This window comes from Bombina bombina, chromosome 3 (genome assembly GCF_027579735.1).
Source record: "Bombina bombina isolate aBomBom1 chromosome 3, aBomBom1.pri, whole genome shotgun sequence".
Lineage (NCBI taxonomy): Eukaryota > Metazoa > Chordata > Amphibia > Anura > Bombinatoridae > Bombina > Bombina bombina.
The window spans coordinates 235,882,868-235,905,476 of record NC_069501.1 but is presented as its reverse complement, the minus strand read 5'-3'; the positions used below and the strand labels follow the sequence as shown (position 1 = coordinate 235,905,476).

Genomic DNA, 22,609 nt, shown 5'->3' with positions numbered 1-22,609 from the left:
AAATTGGGCTATTTCTGTCTGTAAAGTCTGCGTAAATAGCTTGTCCCTAAACAATGTTGGATTTAGGGTCCAACTTCTACCTCTGGAAGTGTCAATCAAACCTGATAGCTTTGTCAACACAATATTGTGATCAGACCAAGTCGCAGGGAGGATATCTGAAGCCATAATCAATGGGGACATAATCTGACAGACAAGGATATAGTCTATTCTAGAGTATACGTTATGTGATGTCGCATAAAATGTATAATCTCTTACTTTTGGATTCTGGTATCTCCAACTGTCAACCAAATTATGATCCTGGATAAAATCAAGCATACGTTTTTTGAAGTTTCGGGGAGGTATCGCTTGCGAAACAGATGATTTATCTACATCTGTATTTACTACCAAGTTAAAATCATCCCCTTTGATCAAATGAGATTTTTTCCAGGTTGTTAGCAATTTCCCTATTTTAGATAGGAATGTGGCTTGAGAATCATTAGGGGATAAATATTACCTAGTATTACATGTGTATCGTGAATTCTACCTTTGACAATAATATATCGTCCCGCCTTATCTACTAGTAATTAATCTTCCTTGAAATTGTGAAATTGTGTAGAGTAACCTCTGTCCCAATACTTGGGGTTTTTTACTTTTGCGAAATGGGTTTCCTGCATTAAAACTATGTGGGCGTTCAGGGATTTATAAACATCTATTGCCTGGCGCCTCTTAACATTGGAGTGTAACCCTCTAACATTGTGAGAGACTACATTGATAGACATTCTTTAAATATAAATGAGGTACTCAAGTAATACAGACATTTTCAAATTTCTTTTATTTATTTCCAGCACTAGTCATAATAACAAACATTTTAAACAGTTAGATCCTTACAATGTTCAATACAGATTTGTCACTACAACAATAAGTAATACAGACATTTTAACTTACCCACTTCTAGCAGGCTGGGCCCCCACCCCCTCGTCAATATAGAACAATCAATCATATACTTCATGAATTGACTCTCTGAACCATGGCTACACCTTCTTGCCTTGCCATTTTTGAGAACTGGTGTCCAGGAACGTGATAGCGCTTTCCGTTGTGGTTTGGGGGATTGATCAGCTGATAGTGTTGTTTTATCAAGATGGAGCTTATTTAGTATAGACTGCCCCTCCTCCACCGTCACATAAGAAAAGGAGGTTTTGTCCACCATAAAGGACAGTCGAAAAGGAAATCCCCACCTATATTTAATTTGAGCTTTGGAAAGTACTACTACTATTGGTTTAAATTTTATCCTCTTCTTTAAGGTAATGAGTGAGAGATCGGCAAATATTTGGATCTTTTGACCCTCAAAAGTGATTTCTGGAACTCCACGAACAGCCTGCATAATTCTATCTTTAATATGGTAGTAATGAAGTTTTGTTATAACATCTCTAGAGGCCCCAGGGTTTGGTGGTTTGGCCAAAGCATGGTGTACTCTATCCATCAGGGGGAGTGATGTATCTTCTTCAGGTAATAATTGTTGAAAGATCTGTGTTATGACATCTGAAAGATTGCTATACTTTTCAGGTAGATTGTGAATGCGTATATTAAATCTTCGAGATCTGTTTTCTAGATCTTAAAGATGTTCCTCTAATTTCTGGATCTGGGCTTGTTGTGAGTTCACTGATGCTTGTAGTTCTGGGATCTCTTCAACTATTTCATCAACTTTATCTTCTATTGCTGACGTTCTCTCACCGATATCCGAAATATCTTGTTTCAGTTCTGCGAGGGCTGCTCTCATTTCTTCATGGAACATTTGTTTTATTTGTTTTAAGAGAGCCTCGTTCGAGGAAGATATCTCAGGAGGAGATGGAGAATGTGCTACTGTATCTTCTTCTTGTTCCATATATTGAGAGGATCCCAACAAGCTTGTTTCCTTTTAGGTTGCGATTTTGATAAGCATTCCTTGACTGATTGCGTACAACTTTTCATGTTGGGGTTTAAGTCCGGAATGCTATTTATAGGAGATTCCTAAGCGTTAAGCTATGTGGAGCCTGAAAGCTACGTATGTAAATTCCTCAACTGGAACCAGAATACTTTAGCACCTATATAGTAGCCAAGATATCTATTAGTTCTCACAAATCCACCTTTGCCTTATTTGTTATTCAGTCAAGGGCATGTCATTTTAAACAACTTTCCATTTTACTTTTATCACCAATTTTGCTTTGTTCTCTTGGTATTCTTATTTGAAAGCTAAACCTAGGAGGTTCATATGCTAATTTCTTAGACCTTGAAGGCCGCCTCTAATCTAAATGCATTTTGATAGTTTTTCACCACTAGAGGGTATTAGTTCACATGTTTCATATAGATAACACTGATCTCATGCACGTGAATTTACCATGGAGACAGCTCTGATTGGCTAAAATGCAAGTCTGTCAAAAGAACTGAAATAAGGGGGCAGTCTGCTGAGGCTTAGATACAAGGTAATTACAGAGGTAAAATGTGTATAATTATAACTGTTGGTTATGCAAAACTGAGGAATGGGTAATTAAGGGATTATCTATCTTTTAAAACAACAAAAAATCTGATGTTGACTGTCCCTTTAACTTATTTGTTGTACACTAAAGAAAACTATTTTTGTATGCTTCTTGTATACCTTGTTGATGAGGAGTGTGACGTTACCGGATGGGGCGTGGTTTATAGCCGTTATAGTCTATGTCGCAGATACTAAGTTAGATGTGTTGTACAAGCTGTTAACTTCTATGCTCTGCAGTAAAATAGTGTTGTACCTTCTATGCTGTGTCCTGCATCTCATGACAAGTTTGTTTGTTTTTCTGGGCAACAAAAGAGCTAAATGCCCTTTTAAGGGTAATGCCCAGTCAAATGCCCTTTTCAGGCCACTTTTTAAACTAGGTTTTTTATATATATTTTTTGTTGTTGAGGGGTTGGGGTTGGGTTGTTAATGTTAGAGGCTGGTAGGTTTTTTTTCACAAAAAGAGCTTGATCACTTTAGGGCAATGCCCTATAATTGGCCCTTTTAAGCGCTATTTGTAAATTAGTTATAGAATAGTTTTTTTTTTATTTTGGGTGTTTTAGAATAGGCATAACTCTTTTTATTTTTGGTAATTTGTTTGTAATTGTTTGCAATCTTAGTTTTTTTTTATTTTTTGTAATGTTAGTTTTTTTGTGTAATGTTAGTGGGTTACTTTGTTTTGGGGGATGGTGGTTTAGGGGTTAATAGTGTAATGGGTTACTTTGCGTTTGGGGATGGCGGTTTAAAGTTAATAGTGTAATGACTTTTCTAGGTGGGGACTCTCAGTTTAGGGGTTAATAGTGTAGTGAAGACGTTGCGATGTGAGGGTGACGGTTTAGGGGTTAATAGTGTAGTGGAGACTTTGCGGTGGGCAATGTGGTGTTTTAGGAGTTATTTTAAAGGGCCTTAAGGTGATTCGGGTTAGCACGCGAGTAGGGTGTTATCTTTTTTTTTCCACTTTTTTTCTCCCTTGACTTCTATGGGAGAATAGGTTATTCTGTGCGTGATAGTGTAATTTGTTTTTTTGCGCTCCTTGGGTTAGCACTGGAGCAATAACTTTTTACTTTCAATTCGTAATAACAGCGCAATTCGACGAAAAATGCCCAAAATAATCTGACAGAAACCTCTGGGAGAGTATGACATTGTGAATGGGTTAATAGAATTAATTAAAATCAGCTGTTTGATTTGTAGCATTTGCAGATTAAATAATTTGCTTTTTTGCCTCCTAGGGAGTGTAGAACAAGCATCATTTTACAAAAAAGTGTAAAAGCTGTTTAATGGCCAGTTAATACAATGTTATGTGTATAATTACCTCCTATGACCACTGTGTGGAGTCTTTTGATAAAGTGACAAAGCTCTACCCACTGCACCAGGTATGGATTTAGGTTCAGTACTATTCTTACCTCTAGGTTTGCAAACTGAGATGTAGTCACTACAACAGCTGCTATAATATGTACATAGGGAGTCACACTGGCATTTCTCTGCAGCATCAAATCCAGCATCACAACGACCGTCACAGCTTCCTGTAATACAATTATATAATGATCTTATTTAATGTTAGCCAGATAAACATTTTAATACCTTTATCTGAAACCAGATCCGTGTACTGAATGAATTGGTACCAAGATTTATTAAATATATTGTTTCATAAATAAATTGTACTTTTATGTTATGGAAGTCACTTTCAGGCTATGACACCTCAGAATGTTATCTATTTAATATAATGCCCCCCAATGTTTTAATGAGCAATACAGTAAGACCCTACTTACAAATTTTCAAGTTACAAACATTCAAAGATACAAACATGCATTCGCCTGTCAAATCACGGAAGTTAGTACCGTTTTTGTTCACTCCATGTCAGATTAAAATTAAAGCAGATTTTCAAATGCAGTATTAGACAGCTGATATAAACGTCAGCCAACGTACTCTGTCTGCACACAAAGTAAGGGAGAGTTGTTGTTCAAGCAGTTAAAAACACTTTAATTCTTTCTCAATGGGACACAAAACCCAAATTTTTTCTTTTATGATTTAGATTCAGCGTGTGATTTTAACCCCTTAATGACCGGACCATTTTTCAATTTTCTTACCCTTAATGACAATGGCTATTTTTACATTTTTGCGGTGTTTGTGTTTAGCTGTAATTTTCCTCTTACTCATTTACTTTACCCACACATATTATATACCGTTTTTCTCGCCATTAAATGGACTTTCTAAAGATACCATTATTTTCATCATATCTTATAATTTACTATAAAAAAAATATAAAATATGAGGAAAAAATTGAAAAAAAACACTTTTTCTAACTTTTACCCCCAAAAGCTGTTACACATCTACAACCACCAAAATACACCCATTCTAAATAGTTTCTAAATTTTGTCCTGAGTTTAGAAATACCCAATGTTTACATGTTCTTTGCTTTTTTTGCAAGTTATAGGGCAATAAGTACAAGTAGCACTTTGCTATTTCCAAACCCCTTTTTTTCAAAATTAGCAATAGTTACATTGGAACACTGATATCTTTCAGGAATCCCTGAATATCCCTTGACATGTATATATTTATATTTAGTAGACAACCCAAAGTATTGATCTAGGCCCATTTTGGTACATTTCATGCCACCATTTCACCGCCAAATGCGATCAAATAAAAAAAATTGTTGACTTTTTCACAATTTTTTTCACAAACTTTAGGTTTCTCGCTGAATTTATTTACAAACAACTTGTGCAATTATGGCATAAATGGTTGTAAATACTTCTCTGGGATCCCCTTTGTTCAGAAATAGCAGACCTATATGGATTTGGCGTTGCTTTTTGGTAATTAGAAGGCCGCTAAATGCCGCTGCACACCACACGTGTATTATGCCCAGCAGTGAAGGGGTTAATTAGGGAGCTTGTAGGGAGCTTTTAGGTTTAATTTTAGCTTTAGTGTAGTGTAGTAGACAACCAAAATTATTGATCTAGGCCCATTTTGGTATATTTCATGCCCCCATTTAACCGCCAAATATGATCAAATTAAAAAAAAAACTTAAATTTTTCAAAATTTTAGGTTTCTGACTGAAATTATTTACAAACAGCTCTGGCAATTATGGCACAAATGGTTGTAAATGCTTCTCTGGGATCCCCTTTGTTCAGAAATAGCAGACATATATGGCTTTGGTGTTGCTTTTTGGTAATAATAAGGCCGTTAAATACTGCTGCGCACCACACTTGTAATATGCCCAGCAGTTAAGGGGTTAATTATGTAGCTTGTGGGGTTAATTTTGAGCTTTAATGTAGAGATCAGCCTCCCACCTGACACATCCCACCCCCTGATCCCCCCCTGACCCCCCTCAAACAGCTCTCTTCCCTCCTCACCTCACAATTGTCACCGCCATCTTAAGTACTGGCAGAAAGTCTGCCAGTACTGAAATAAAAATATATTTTTTTTATTTTTTTTATTTTTTGTCATACAGTCTGCAGTGATGGATCCCCCCTTACCCCACAACCTCCCTGATCCCCCCATACATCTTTCTAACCCTCCCCCTCTATCTATTTGCCGCCATCTTGGGTACTGGCAGCTATCTGCTAGTACCCAATTTGCTCCCCAAAATATTTTTTTTTACTTTTTAAATATAAAATGTTTGTTTTCTGTAGTGTAGCTGGCCCCCCTAAATAATCTACATCCCTCCCCCTCCCAGATCCCTTACTAAAAAACAGAGATGCCCCTGCATCTACATCGATCTTTTTATTTTCAAGATGACTGTATATTTTGCGTGCGCTCCCACGCGCGCGCACCCGCCGCCCCGCCCCCCCCCGCCGCAACCGCAGCACCGGGTAATGCAAACAGGATATTGTGCGATCGGTTGGGGTATCAACACCTAGGGGCATAATTAGAAATATCAGCTCCCACCCACCAACTTGTTTGTGCACATGTGCACATACATAGCCGATGCAGATGGGGCCACAGAGTGGCCCTTTCTGCATCGGTATGTGAAATGGGGGATTGTAGTGATGCCTCAATATTGAGGCATCACTACAATCCCTTGTAAGCAGCTGGAAGCGATTGTGATCGCTTCCAGCACTTAAGACAACAGAGGACGTACCAGGTACGTCAACTGTCATTAAGGGAAGTTTTTTCTGTGACGTACCTGGTACGTCCTCTGTCATTAAGGGGTTAAACAACTTTCTAAATTACATCTATTATCTAATTTGTTTTGTTCTCTTGGTATCCTTTATTGATAATAATTCCTAGGTAGGCTCAGGAGCTGCTGACTGGAAGATGCACATATATTACTCATGTTATTGGCTCACACAATGCGTAGTGCATTACTGCTTCTTCAACAAAGGATACCAAGAAAATGAAGCAAATGAGATAATGGAAGTAAATTATAAAGTAGTTTAAAATGTTATGCTCGATCTGAATCATGAAAGAAACATTTTGGGTTTCATGTCCCTTTAAGATTCAGTTGATTAGTTTTACCTACACAAAGAAATATTCTGTTTTACTTTTTTCTTTCTGATTAATGATTGAAAAGTATCCCCAAAGTAATGTTTTGCTTGACCTTGCAGTCTGGGGCCACGCAAATGTTTGTTTGACGTTTCACCACCTTTGTTTGCTGTGATTGATCTGTTAATCATTTAGCTTTAGCCCTACTGCAGCTGTAAGCAACCATAGTCCAAAAGAGATTCACTTTACTAGGGATGTGTGATTGAGGGGGAAAAGGGGTAAACACTGACATTTCTGTTTAGGATTATAAGAAAAGAAGTGTCAATACTATATGTTGTTAAAGGAATATTAAACAGTATGAAATATTAATATAAAATGTTAATTATGTGCAGATAAAAAAATTGCAATTTACTTTCATTATGTATGTCCCCTTTCCTGTAATTTAACACAGAAAATTGTTGGTTTCCTAAATTCTACTGAGTTTCTATAAAGTAATGGGTTCTGCCATGTTTGAACTTAAAGGGACAGTACACTTTAAAATTGTTTTTCCATTAATGTATTTCCAATCACTTGTTATAGCAACTGCAGAGTATAAAATGCATGTGAAATTGCATTTTCAGATTCATTTGTGTATATGAAGTAGCTGGTTTTGTGCTTTGAAACCACAGCCTATTTCAAAGGGTTGAGCTTGCAGGTAATATCATATTTCATTATGTTATCACTTTGTATACACAGGCTTGCTTCCTAATCTTATATCTGTTTGTAAACCAGAGCTTAATACATAGAGAGAACACTGTGGAAATTATCATTTTATTACTTAACTATCCTGCACCCCACCGGGAGTGTAATTTCTTCTGCTGGATGTGTTACTTAGGGTATTCAATAAATGAGACTCCAGTATAGAAACTTTCAGTGTAGGTGGGGATACCACAGGCTAAATCAGCTATTTCAAATGCCAAAATAGATATAAAAGAGCTACTTGTAAATGATTTAATATACTCCAGCAGGTAAAGTAGATCATTAGAAACAATTTAAAGGGGAGGCAATTTTAGGGTAAACTGTCTCTTTAAGCTGCCCCATGTCTGTTTCCCCTAATGAAGACAATTAGGAAGAGACATAAAACAGGCACTAAAAGAGACTGCATAAACAAGGCTGTGTGGAACATGGGATAATATAAAAGGAATTTCATACAGCTTTGTTTGCAGAAAACTAGTTCAAACAAGGTGGGGATCCATTACTTTATAGAAACTAAAGTACTTTATAGAAACTAAACCTTCACACTTATATTTTTAATATTTAATCTGAGACTAATCTTTTCTTTGCATACATCACTGTTATTATCCCTTTATTTGCATAACTTTTTTTATTGATAAAATGGATTAAAAAGTAATTTAAAGAATTTCCCCTGGATGTCTCTGCTGGTTGCCTGTAGATCTGAGCTGTTTAATTTTCATTATTTTAGCAGCAGACAGGTTAGCTAATATAGTGGCTACCTTTTGATCCTGCTTTATTCTTTCTGTTTAGATCCCCCAATCAGACATGTAGCGCATGCGCAGTTTGTCTGCCCACTAAAGCTGCGCAGACAGTAAAGCTCATGAACGAGCTTTAGAGGGAAGTGCGGGCAGAAGCTGTGTCATGGGCTAGACCACTCACTCCAAAGATTACTAAAAACAGCTGTGATCTTGGGGACAGTCGGCTAACTGATATAGAAGGAAAGTAATAACCCTGTAGGAGAGAAATTGAAGGAAGGGTTATGTGACCCCACTAGGAAGCAGGGCATGCGGTGAGAGAAAGGACAAGGGGGTGGGCTAAGCAAGGGGGGGTCAGCTGCAGTGGCAATGGCAAGGGATGGATTGGAGAAGAGCAGGGAGCTGTGCAGAAGGGGATGTTAAGGGGATGGGGGGGGAGCTGTCAGAGAGGTGGGAGACGGGGTATGGGGTAGCCCCTCTGCTTCACAGAGGGGGGAGGTGGGAAGAAAAAAATAAAAATTAAAAGGGGGGTAGAAGAGGGGGCAGGTAATGGTGGGAGGGGAGCAAGGAAGAGGGGGGTTATTAGGATAAGGTTGGGATGTTGATGATACGTTTTGTTTTACAGAGGGAAGGGCCGCTATGGGCAGGGGAGAGGTGGCGGGCGAAGCCACAAGGTAGGTGGAAGTGCTGGAAGAGCTGGAGCTGTGGACGGAGCCACCTCTGGAATTGGAAGCCAGCGATAACATCGGGGAGGAAGAGGACCCACTGGAAGGGACATCTACAGGAACTGTAACGGCTGGCCAGGTAGGAGAGATGTCTACACTGGCACAGCTATTGAGGTTGTTGTCCCCACCACGGGGAAGGGAGGAGACAGAGGACAGGGATGGGGAAGGGAGGTCAGAGAGGAGGGAGCAGAGGGGAGATGATGTGACTGGTTTACTTTCCTCACAGATGGCGAGATCCGGACGTGGTATGGGGAGGGATCACACCCCCCTGAGGAGGCAGGAGACATCCAGAGGGCGCAGGAGGTCTCGGTCGCCACTGCACAGGAGGTGTGGAGGGATGGAGGTGATGTCGCCAACCTGGGCCACGGTGGACAGGTCCCGGGACAGGAGCAGAGGTGGCAGGGGGAGGTCCCCTGCCAGGAGGGGGCGGCAAAATGCAACCTGGAGGTGGATGGAGCAGGGACGGCCAGGAGGCCTAGGGGCTCCAGTCGGGATGGGCACACCAGGCCAGAGGCAGGAGCCTCAGAGGAGGTAAGAAGACTAGGACCGGCAACAGCGGTGCAGTCGACAGGTGAGGCGGCTGCGCTGCTCCCTAGGATAAATGAGGGCTTGGCTGGAGAGAGAGAGGTTTTATTAGCAGGGTTGAAAGGTTTAATTGCGACGTTGGAGAAGTCTCAGGGACAGGGGGGGTCACCAGCAGCGGCGTGGGTTCAGCCGAGTGGAGAGGTTCAGAGTGGGGGGGGCACAAGTGGTGGTTAATGCAGTAGCAGCAGTCAGTATGGGGAATGGAGGAGAGACATTGAGGGTGCCAGAGGACGCCTTAAGGAGACCTTGTCTGTGTTCTGTGGGGGCCTTTGGGAATACACCTCACCACTGAACTGAGGGAGAAGATTTGGAAAAGAGAATTCCTGGAGATTTTTTCGTTGCTCCCCTTGGATCATGTGCTGGAGGTAAAGGAGGACTATAAGGAGACAGGTAAAAAGGAGGATGAAGAGAGGAAGAAGCAGTGGAGGAAGCTGTCTAAGACATTTGGGAATTGGTCCAGGTAATTCTGCATTATAGCGAGCGTGGTGCGTGAGAAATTCCTGGAACAAGGGTCGGCCCTCTTTTGTTATTATGACGATATTGCGAGTGCGTATCGGACACACGGCGGGATGGCCTGGTGGAGGTACGATGAGAGGTTTAGGCAGCGTATGGCGGTTAGGCCCGAAATGCGCTGGGACGATAGGGACATGGGTATTTGGCTGGAAATCATGATGCCTCTGAGGGGGGGTCAGTCCTTTCGGTCGGGGGGGCCAGGGAGCATGAAGCGGGGGAGGGAGCGGAAATACGGCAATGGTTATCTGAAAAGGCCTCTGCTTTCAGTTTAATGAGGGTCAATGCAGATTCGGGGCTTCATGCAAGTACAAGCATGAGTGCTCTGGGTGTGGGGGATTCCACTCTTTTGCCAAGTGTTTCAAGAAAGCGAGGCAGGGAGGAAAGCCTGGCGAGGTGGGTAGTGCAGGCACGGACCCCGGTGAGGGTAGAAAGGATGGTGCCGTGGCTAAGGGAGTACACCAGTAGGTGGGGGTACACGGCAGATGCCGAATTATTGTTGACAGGGTTTAGTTCGGGTTTTGTGATTCCTTTTGAGGAACAAGAAGTGGGGGTGTTTGGGGGTAATCTGAAGTCAGCCAAGGTGTTTCCTTTGGTAGTGAGGGAAAAAGTGTTCAAGGAGGTAGCATTGGGAAGGATGGCGGGGCCCTTCAATGGGCTTCCGTTGCCGGGGTTGCGAATTTCTCCGCTGGAGGTGATCCCCAAGAAAGGAGCAGGTCAGTTTCGCATGATCCATCATCTCTCTCACCCAAAAGGGTTGTCGGTTAATGATGACATTGATTCTGAATTGGTATCGGTGAATTATGCTTCTTTTGATAGGGTGGTGGCTTTGGTCCGAAGGGCGGGGCCTGGGGCGCTGTTAGCTAAAGCAGATGTGGAATCTGCCTTCCGGCTATTGCCGGTTCACCCTAGGTGCCACCAATTGCTGGGTTGTTGGTTTGAGGGTTCGTTTTTTGTGGACCTATGCCTCCCTATGGGTTGTTCGATATTCTGCTCGTACTTCGAGAAATGTAGTTATTTTGTTGATTGGGTAGTGAGGCAAAAATCGGGGAAATCTTTGGTGGTTCACTACCTCGATGACTTCATATTCGTGGGAGCGGCAGGGTCGGGGGACTGCGAGCGACTGATTGAGGTTTTCGGGGAAGTGACTAGGAAGTTTGGGATTCCAGTCGCGGCTGAAAAATCGGAGGGCCCGGTACCTTCTTTGAGTTTCCTGGGTATCCAGCTGGATATAATCTGCATGGAGTGCAGGCTCCCGGAGGACAAGCTGGTTGACCTTAAGATGGTGGTTGGGGTGGTGTTGGCCACTAAGAAGGTCACGTTGCAGCAGCTACAGTCTTTGCTGGGGAAGCTCAATTTTGCCTGTCGGATCATCCCGATAGGCAGGGTGTTTTGTCGCCGGCTGTCGCTGGCGACGGCCGGGGTCACAGACCCAAGGCATCATATCAGGTTGACAAGGGAGCTAAAGGAAAACTTGAGGGTGCGGCTTACATTTTTGGATGAATTCAATGGTAAATTGATTATTCAAGAGGTAGGTTGGTCTGATGACAACTTGTGCTTATACACGGACGCTTCTGGGGCTCAGGGGTTCGGGGCCTATTTACAGGGCAGGTAGTGTGCTGAAGCTTGGCCTGTCAGCTGGAAGGAGGTTGGATTGACAAAGAACCTCACGTTCTTGGAGTTCTTTCCGTTGGTAGTAGCACTTCGGGTATGGTCCAGTATCTTGAAGGAAAAAAGGGTTACTTTTCATTCAGACAATTTGGGGTGGTGATGGCTATAAATAGGCTGATGACTAATTCCCCTCAGGTGGTTAGGTTGCTGAGAGCATTTGTGTTGGAGTGCCTGCGCAATAATGTATCTTTCAGGGCTATCCATGTACCGGGCAAGCTGAATGTTATAGCTGACTCTTTGTCCCGTGTCCAGTGGGACCGGTTCTGCTTGGCAGCCCCGGAGGAGGAAGAGGAGGGGGCACCCTGCTCGAAGGACCTGTGGGACCTGGGTGGCAAGGGTTGATGGACCTGGTTCAGGGATCTCTGGCAGAAACGACATGGAGGGCTTACGCCCAGGTGTGGAAGAAATGGTGCGGGCTGGACAGGGAAAGGCATTTGCTGGGAAGCGACAGTGCTCAGCTAGGGGTGCTGTTTACATGGGTAAAAAGGTGGGGGGAGGAGAGGCTGTCACCTTCTGAGATAAGAAAAAGGATGGTAGCATTGGCATTTTGGTTCCAGCTGTTGGGGAGGAGGTGCCTAACGAAGGTATTTGTGGTTAGGATGGCAGTGAGGGGCTTGTGCCGGGGTAAAAAGAGGTTGGACAGCAGAAGGCCGGTGTCATTTGCGATCTTGGAGAAGGTTGTGGGTTGTTTAAAGGACTTGTGTTTTTCAAGGTTTGAGGAGGTCCTGTTTAAGACAGCATTTACTTTAGCCTTCTTTGGGGCATTCAGGGTATCATAGTTAGTGAGGCAGAACAGGAGGGATGAAGGGGGCATCCACAGGGATGAGGTGACCATGGGGGAAGGAGCTGTGGAGATATGGTTGAGAAGATCCAAAACGGATCAGTTGGGGAAAGGATGCCTGATCAAGTTGAGGGAGATTGGGGGTGCGTGCTGCCCGGTGGCAGTGGTACGGCATTACCTCAGTCTCCACCCAAGGAGGAATGGACCACTGTTGGTGCATGAGGATGGTTCCGCCTTGTCACAGTTTCAATTTATTGCTGTATTCCGGAAGGCCTTGGGGAGAGTGGGGCTCGGGGGGATGGAGTTTGGGTCCCATTCCTTCAGAATCGGGGCGGCGACTGAGGCGGTGGGATTGGGTTTGGATGTGTCTGTGATTAAGAGGATTGGGAGGTGGAGGTCTGAAAGGTTCCGGGGGTACGTTAGGTTGGGAATGATGGTGTAAGTAGAGGGGGCGGCAGCTGACACGGCTTTATTTTGTCTTAACAGGTCCAGTGAGGTGCTGGGTGACCAGGCATTCATACATTTACTGGGCCAGGAAGGCTGCCGCGGTGAAAGAGGATGGAGTACAGTTGGGGCTGGCTAGAGAGCAAGTTGAGATAAAATGGTTCGGGTATGAAGTGGGGGCAGTTAGTTGGGAAGGTGGTGGAGTACGCCAGATTGTTTTGACCTCCTCAGATCATGGTGATTCATGTAGGGGGGAATGACCTGGGCTTCATGTCTCAGAAGGAGTTGGTTGAGGATATTAAGAGGGGGATGGAGCGCCTGCGGCAACTCTTCCCGGGTTTGATTATAGTCTGGTCGGAGATAGAGAGCCGGTTGGTGTGGAGGTCAGTATGGGAAGTTGGAGGCTTCCAGACGGAAGATTAATAGGATGGTGAGTGGGTATGTGAGAAGGATGGGGGGTGTTGGTTTGAGGCATGTCGAGTTTGAGGGTGAATCGGGGAAGTGTTTTTATCTAAAGGATGGGGTTCACCTCAATGAAGTGGGCTTACACCTTTTTAACTTCACATTGAAAGAAGGGATTGAGAAGGCCTTGTCTCTGGGTGGCGGTCCTCACCCGAGGGGTTGTGGGGTGCTTGCTCTGGTTGGTAGAGGCTTACGCCTGTAATGATGTGGATGGGACTTCCTGTTTCAACAGCAGGGGGTTGGTTTTATGGTGGTAGCCCCTCCCCCAGGTAGGGCGGGGCTTGTGGAATGAGGAGTGGGGGCAAGCACTGTGTTATTTATGTTATGAGTTATGTTAATAAAGGAGCTGCGGCCTTTCAATCCCATTAAATGTGTGAGGTGTGTTTTGTGGGGGTTAAAATGGCAACTTGACTGTGTGGGGTCAAGTAATAACCCTGTAGGAGAGAATTTGAAGGAAGGGTTATGTGACCCCACTAGGGAGCAGAGCATGGGGTGAGAGAAAGGACAAGGGGGTGGGCTAAGCAAGGGGGGGTTTGATAAACTCACAACAGGAAGTAACAGCGATCATTTGATAGCAAACAGTCACTTGATAACAGGAGCAGCACGGTGGTGAAATTCCCGCCCTCCCTCCCTGAAGATAGGCTTATCGAGCTGTCGCAGCTGTGGCGGGGTGCTTGCTCTGGTTGGTAGAGGCTTACGCCTGTAATGATGTGGATGGGACTTCATGTTTCAACAGCAGGAGGATGGTTTTATGGTGGTAGCCCCTCCCCCAGGTAGGGCAGGCTTGTGGAACGAGGAGTGGGGGCAAGCACTGTGTTTTGGTTTAAAGAGTTAACGTTATTTATGTTATGAGTTATGTTAATAAAGGAGCTGCGGCCTTTCAATCCCATTAAATGTGTGGGGTGTGTTTTGTGGGGGTAAAAATGGCAACTTGACTGTGTGGGGTCATAAAGAAATATATTGTAAAGGTAAAATCAACTGCAAATGATTAAAGGAAACCTCTTATTGCAAATAGATATGTTCCCTTTAGATATAAGGTGTATGTTGGATTTTTTTGTTTTCAAAATGTCCCTTTTTGTATTTTTTAAACACATGAGGTAATGAAATTGATTGCTGACATTTTGACTGCATAATATGCTCAGACAGGCACAAAATTGTCTGTGAACTACCTTAAAGGGACTGTATATACCAATATTCACATAACTGCATGTAATAGACACTACTATAAAGAAGAATATGCACAGATACCGATCCAGTATAAAAACTTTTAATAAGTTATTTAGCACTGTTGATGAGGTTAGACTGGGGCAACCATTGAAAGGGGCTAAGAGCTAAACCTCTCCACTCCCCTGCATACGAAAAGACCCATTATACAAACAGGAGCAAGCTGGAGTCTGTAGACATCAGTATACATCTAAAACTGTGCTTAGTATAGCTTGCTTAGTAGTCTGAAAATTAGCACAATGTTATCTGAATAAAAACCAAACTATACATTGTTACAAATACACTCCCAGCTATATAAATGGATCATCTACAAAACATTTATGCAAAGAAAAATTTACGCCTAGATTACGAGTTTGGCGTTAGCCTTAAAAAGCAGCGTTGAGAGGTCTCATTGCTGCTTTTTAATGCCCGCTGGTATAATGAGTCAGGCAGGAAAGGGTCTACTGCTCACTTTTCTTCCGCGACTCGAGGCTACCGCAAATCTCCTTACGTCAATTGCGTATCCTATCTTTTTAATAGGATTTGCCTAACGCTGGTATTAGGAGTCTTGGAAGAAGTGAGCGGTAGATCCTCTCCTGGCAAGACTCCTACCGCATTTAAAAGTCAGTAGTTAAGAGTTTTATGGGCTAACGCCGGAACATAAAGCTCTTAAATAAAGTGATAAAAAGTACACTAACACCCATAAACTACCTATTAACCCCTAAACCGAGCCTCCCCCACATCGCAAACACTATAATAAAATTATTTAACCCCTAATCTGCCGACCGGACATCACCGCCACTTTAATAAATGTATTAACCCCTAAACCGCCGCACTCCCGCCTCGCAAACGCTAGTTACATTTTATTAACCCCTAATCTGCCTGCCCTAACATCGCCGACACCTACTTACATTTATTAACCCCTAATCTGCCACCCCCATCGTCGCTGCTACTATATTAAAGGTATTAACCCCTAAACCTAACCCTAACCCCCCTAACTTAAATATAATTTAAATTTAACGAAATAAATTTAACATAATTAAATAAATTAATCCTATTTAAAACGAAATACTTACAAATAAAATAAACCCTAAGCTAGCTACAATATAACTAATAGTTACATTGTAGCTAGCTTATGATTTATATTTATTTCACAGGCAACTTTGTATTTATTTTAACTAGGTACAATAGTTATTAAATAGTTATTAACTATTTAATAACTACCTAGCTAAAATAAGTACAAAATTACCTGTAAAATAAATCCTAACCTAAGTTACAATTACACCTAACACTACACTATCATTAAAGTAATTACCTAAACTACCTACAATTAATTACAATTAAATTCAATAAACTAAATTACAAAAAACAAACAAACACTAAATTACAGAGAAAAAAAAATGACAAGAAGTTTAAACTAATTACACCTAATCTAAGCCCCCTAATAAAATAAAAAAGCCCCCAAAATAATAAAATGCCCTACCCCATACTAAATTACAAATAGCCCTTAAAAGGGCCTTTTGCGGGGCATTGCCCCAAAGTAATCAGCTCTTTTACCTGTAAAAAAAAATTACAATACCCCCCCAACATTACAACCCACCACCCACACACCCCTACTTTAAAACCCACCCAATCCCCCATTAAAAAAACCTAACACTACCCCATTGAAGCTCACCCTACCTTGAGCTGTCTTCACCCAGCCGGGCACAAGTGGTCATCCGATGGGGCAGAAGAGGACATCCAGACCGGCAGAAGTCTTCATCCTATCCAGGCAGAAGAGGACATCTGGACCAGCAGAAGGCTTCATCCAAGCGGCATCTTCTATCTTTTTCCATCCGACGAGGAGCGACTCCATCTTGAAGACATCCGGCGCGGAGCATCCTTCCAGCACGACAGACTAACGACGAATGGCGGTTCCTTTAAATGACGTCATCCAAGATGGCGTCCCTCGAATTCCGATTGGCTGATAGGATTCTATCAGCCAATCAGAATTAAGGTAGGAAAAATCCGATTGGTTGATTTAATCAGCCAATCGGATTGAAGTGCAATACGATTGGCTGATTGGATCAGCCAATATAATTGACCTTGCATTCTATTGGCTGATCCAATCAGCCAATCGGATTGAACTTCAATCCGATTGGCTGATTAAATCAACCAATCAGATTTTTCCTACCTTAATTCCGATTGGCTGATAGAATCCTAACAGCCAATCGGAATTCGAGGTACGCCATCTTGGATGACGTCATTTAAAGGAACCGTCATTGGTCGTTAGTCCGTCGTGCTGGAAGGATGCTCCGCGCCGGATGTCTTCAAAATGGAGTTGCTCCTCGTCGGATGGAAGAAGATAGAAGATGGCGCTTGGATAAAGCCTTCTGCCGGTCCGGATGTCCTCTTCTGCCTGGATAGGATGAAGACTTCTGCCGGTCTGAATGTCCTCTTCTGCCCCATCGGATGACCACTTGTGCCTGGCTGGGTGAAGACGGCTCAAGGCAGGGTGATCTTCAATGGGGTAGTGTTAAGTTTTTTTTAAGGGGGGATTGGGTGGGTTTTAGAGTAGGGGTGTGTGGGTTGTGGGTTGTAATGTTGGGGGGGTATTGTAATTTTTTTTTACAGGTAAAAGAGCTGATAACTTTGGGGCAATGCCCCGCAAAAGGCCCTTTTAAGGGCTATTTGTAATTTAGTATAGGGTAGGGCATTTTATTATTTTGGGGGGCTTTTTATTTTATTAGGGGGCTTAGATTAGGTGTAATTAGTTTACACTTCTTGTAATTTGTTTTTCTTTTCTGTAAATTAGTGGGGGTTTTTTTCCATAATTTAGTTTATTGAATTTAATTGTAATTAATTGTAGGAAGTTTAGGTAATTAGTTTAATGATAGTGTAGTGTTAGGTGTAATTGTAACTTAGGTTAGGATTTATTTTACAGGTAATTTTGTACTTATTTTAGCTAGGTAGTTATTAAATAGTTAATAACTATTTAATAACTATTGTACCTAGTTAAAATAAATACAAAGTTGCCTGTGAAATAAATATAAATCATAAGCTAGCTACAATGTAACTATTAGTTATATTGTAGCTAGCTTAGGGTTTATTTTATAGGTAATTATTTAGTTTTAAATAGGAATAATTTATTTAATTGTAGTTATTTTATTTAGATTTATTTAAATTATATTTAAATTAGGGGGGTGTTAGGGTTAGGGTTAGGGTTAGACTTAGGTTTAGGGGTTAATAACTTTATTATAGTGTCGGTGACATTGGCGGCGGCAGATTAGGGGTTAATTAATTTAATATAGTTGCGGCGACGTTGGGGGGGCAGATTAGGGTTTAATAACTATAATGAAGGTGTCGGCGATGATGGGGGCAGCATATTGGGGGTTTGTAAGTATAATGTAGGTGGTGGCGCTGTCCGGAGCGGCAGATTAGGGGTTAATAGTATAATGCAGGTGGCGACGATGTTGGGGACAGCAGATTAGGGGTTAATAAGTGTAATATTAGGGGTGTTTAGACTCAGGGTTCATGTTAGAGTGTTAGGTGCAGACATATTTTTTATTTCCCCATAGGAAACAATGGGGCTGCGTTAGGAGTTGAACGCTGCTTTTTTGCAGGTGTTAGTTTTTTTTTCAGCCAGCTCAGCCCCATTGTTTCCTATGGGGAAATCGTGTACGAGCACGTTTAGCCAGCTTACCGCTACCGTAAGCAACGCTGGTATTGAGGTGAGATGTGGAGCTAAATTTTGCTCAACGCTCACTTTTTAGAGGCTAACGCCAGGTTTAAAAAATCCTGTAATACCAGCGTTGGCATAAGGGAGCAGTGGGAAAAAAAGGAGCGTTAGCCCCGCAAGCCTTACCGACAAAAACTCGTAATCTAGCTGTTAGTATACAATGTCCCTTTAATCCTTAGTATTGAGACACATGTTCTTCAGGTTGACCAGTAGGTGGCGGTGTTCTGTTTATTTCACATTCCTGTATGATTTCTGCACTTTATAATAAACCTCATATCACACTCAAATTACTATGCAGGTTTTTTTGTCCACCCTATAGCCACAACAAGCATAATATTCCCTTGCCGTGGAGTCTATCTTAGACTCATATCTCTACATAAAGACCCCTGTCCCTATGGCCACACTGACATCCACAAGAGACCTCAGATCAGACCCTATCGTCCTGCAAACCCCTTGCCATCTACCTACATTATGCATCAGATCAGATACTGTGGCCCTGCACCATCTCTGAAAACTACATGACCCTGCACCCCTTAACTTTTTATATAAAATCAAAATACATTTTAAAAAAATGCCAATATATATATATATATATATATATATATATATATATATATATATATATATATATATATATATATATATATATATATATAAACACAAGTTAGAAACCTAACATGTATTTTACACCTGATGGTAAGCACAGCCCACAGTGCATATAACAATAGGGGGAAAAGACAATAATGATAATGTAAGGTGGATGGAGAGGTTTTCACATCAGCTGCCCTTTTATTACATGTATTAAGGTAATATGTACTGCCTAAAGTTTGAATATGACAAATCTAACCAAATAAACCGTATAAAATGGATTCCATGTAATTACTCAATACCTTCACGGAAAGTTTTCAATCAATGTATATAACTGAATTACAAACTAATATTTTCCGATGACCGAGTTCCTGTAAGTTTTATTAAAAAGACAATATAATATGTCTATGATTGTTCTTATATATAAAAAAGTTTTAATAAATGTATGTTTACTCGCCCATTAAAAGTAGAACAGTTATCCACTTGATACTACAATACTACAGAATGTTTACATAGGACAAAAATGAATCTGAAATAAATGTATCTTATTTTAAAATCATTTCAAATAGCAGCATTAACATTCAAATGTTATACAATAAGAAAAATAGTAAGTAAATTAAAATGGTAATTAGAGTGTAAAAATAATATTTGTTGTTACCCTGCAACTCAGCGGTAGCTGATTGGCTTAGGGGCTGTATCCACCCAGGACCAGCAGTTCTCTTTGTGGGGTTTAAGTACATAATTGCAGGGTTGCTAGTTATAAAATGACATGTTCTATCAAATAAAAATATTTAATTTGTCCACTATATTTTACATTTTAATGGCCCTTTAATTCTGCCAAATATGGAGAGATCTTGTATACTATACTGTAGTTAGTAGACTTAACAGACTAACATCGGATTTTCTCTTTACTGTAGAACACATCCCACAATTAATAGATCAATTAAACCTAGGTTTAAAGGGACATGTAATAATAAAATGCTCTCATTGTTAGAAATGTTAGAATAAAGCTTGCTGGTAACAAAATGTTTAACCCCTGCAAGGGTAAAGGCTTAAATACATAGTTAAATGCAAAATATTACCACTCCTGAGTAGGAAATGCCCAGGTAGCCAATCAGAAGCTGCATATGCCAGTAGCTGCCAATCACCAGCCATGACACATACTTGAATTGCTTCATTTGTAGCAATGATAACCGTTTACCAATAAAGTTTTAGAATGAGAAAATGACCAACACACAGTTTTATTAATTGGATAAAGTAACTTGCTGTTCCTTTTCATATTTTAATTACTTCGGCAAAATGATTAATTATTTCTTTCTGAATAAAACTGACTGTAGTTCAGTGCTTATAGTACACACATGCATAATATGGGTTGTGAACCATAAAGAGAGAACCATGATGTATTCTATAGATAGAGTTCAGTTCTAGGTTATTTTACATTGATTGTTTAAATGTTGCCCAGGTCTAATTCTCCTATGAACAGATAGATCCACAAGTTGTCCATTATGGTAAATACATCACCTCTATTAAGCTTTACTTTAAGGGGAAATAATGATGTACCTTTACCCACACATTTCAGCGCAATAAATCCGAAGTTAGAATATTGTGCGCACGTTCACATATTCCCCCATAGAAGTTAATGGAGAAAAAATTGGAAAAAACACCCCACTCTCAAACATGATCAAATAGTCTCATTTGCACTAACTCAATATGAAAAAAATATGAATCTTTCATATGCCAATGTTCTGCACATAACAGAATATGTTCTATTTATTCATAAATAAATATTTCTACATATATCTGATAGTATTTTGGTACAATATATATTTATAGATATATACAGCTATATATATCTGTAAGTATCTATTTAAAAATACATAGATCATGTTCTGCTACATGTAGAACATTGGAAAGTGAAAAATATACAGTAAATATATCGCTAAAACCTTTCTTAAATATGAATATTGCATCATTATGATTTTACATGTTTTAATCTATTTAATGGCAAATGTCTCCAATGCACTTATATATATGTCTATATATGTCTAGATATGTGTTTATATGTCTGTAAATACATATATACACATATAAATACATAAATACATATGCACACACACATATAGACTCATATATATATATATATATATATATACATATACAGCTTTAGAGATGTTTATGTATGTATCTTAATGTTAAAGACCTTTGGCTGCCTTTTCTTCTAACACCTGAGATCTTCTATCTTTGAGCCTTTATAACTTTTGTGTACAATATTTTTTTAAATAAGTTTTATTAGATAGTGGTATAATGAGTGTAATGTATTTTTGATGTATTTTTTGCTACTTTTGCGAAACCAGAGCTCTGAAGTCGCGGTAATGATTCTAGCATAAATAGTGTGATCGCAATCGCATTTACTTTCAACTCGTAATATGAGCAGTAAGCCAGATGAGCGCAAACCATCGCAATATACCCCCTTTCGCTTGGGCGCAAATGTTTGCATTCCACTCGTAATCTGGCCCATAATTTGTGGAACAAACTAGGACATGCTGGGGTGGTTCTTGACTTAAAAAATAAGGAAAGTAACAAAAGTCTCACATAGGCTGGAGATGGGCACCAATTGGGTCATTATTTTCTACTTTTTCTGTCTTTTTTGTTAAAGGGGTTTAAAAACCTCTTTATTTTCAGTAAAAGTTTTGTTTGTCCGAAATTGCCTAAACCAGCTATTGATATGCAGGATATTGAAGAAAATCTAAGACACAGAAATTGCTTTTTGGCCTCTCTAGGGAGTGTGGAACAATCAATTTCTTTACACAAAAACATAAGGGGGCATATTTATCAAGCTCTGATTGGAGCTTGATGCCCCGTGTTTCTGGCGAGCCTGCAGGCTCACCAGAAACAGCAGTTATGAAGCAGCGGTCACAAAGACCGCTGCTCCATAACCTGTCCCCCTGCTCTGAGCAGGCGGACAGACATCGCCAGAAATCAACCCGATCGAGTACGATCGGGTTGATTGACACCCCCTGCTGGCGGCCTATTGCCCGTGAGTCTGCAGGGGCGGCGTTGCACCAGCAGCTCTTGCTGGTGCAATGGTGCAGCGAGGTCTGTCGGACCTGATCCGCACTGTCGGATCAGGTCCGACAGACCTTGATAACTTGGGGCCAAGGTGTTTAATGATTCTTTAATATTTCCTCTCCTCCATTTTACCTCCCTCCTTTTTTCTGAGCAGATTAGACTATGCTTAAAATGGATTATTTTGCAAATTTATGGCTAACATATTTATTCATTGGGAGTGCTACCGTAAAATCCTATTAAATATTCATAGACAAGTCAGTCTTCTAAATTTCTTATAAAGGATATATCCATTTCCCCGTTATCTTACCTTCGTCTGCCTGGGCTGTACCAATGGCTCCCAGCAGCAAAAGTGCTGGGAGAAGAAGTGCCCTCATATTCTGCCTCCTTGGATGCTACTAACTAACGCAGAGTTGGTCTCTGAGCTACTTTTTTACCTTTGTGTTTGTTTGACATTTCACCATATTTGTTTACAGA

General features: G+C 41.0%; 1 protein-coding gene across 1 annotated transcript in view; it reads right to left on the bottom strand.

Moving 5' to 3' along the window:
• The window catches only part of VTN (vitronectin), a 120,490-nt gene extending 97,939 nt beyond the window's left edge, over window positions 1–22,551 (bottom strand). Inside the window, exons 1-2 of the mRNA XM_053706206.1 lie at window positions 22,443–22,551; window positions 3,892–4,011 (exon numbers count right to left, since the gene is read on the bottom strand). Of these exons, the coding sequence (XP_053562181.1) occupies window positions 3,892–4,011; window positions 22,443–22,509 (187 nt within the window). The 5' untranslated portion in view covers window positions 22,510–22,551. The remainder of the gene's footprint in view (window positions 1–3,891; window positions 4,012–22,442) is intronic.
• Between the last annotated feature and the right edge of the window lie 58 nt (window positions 22,552–22,609).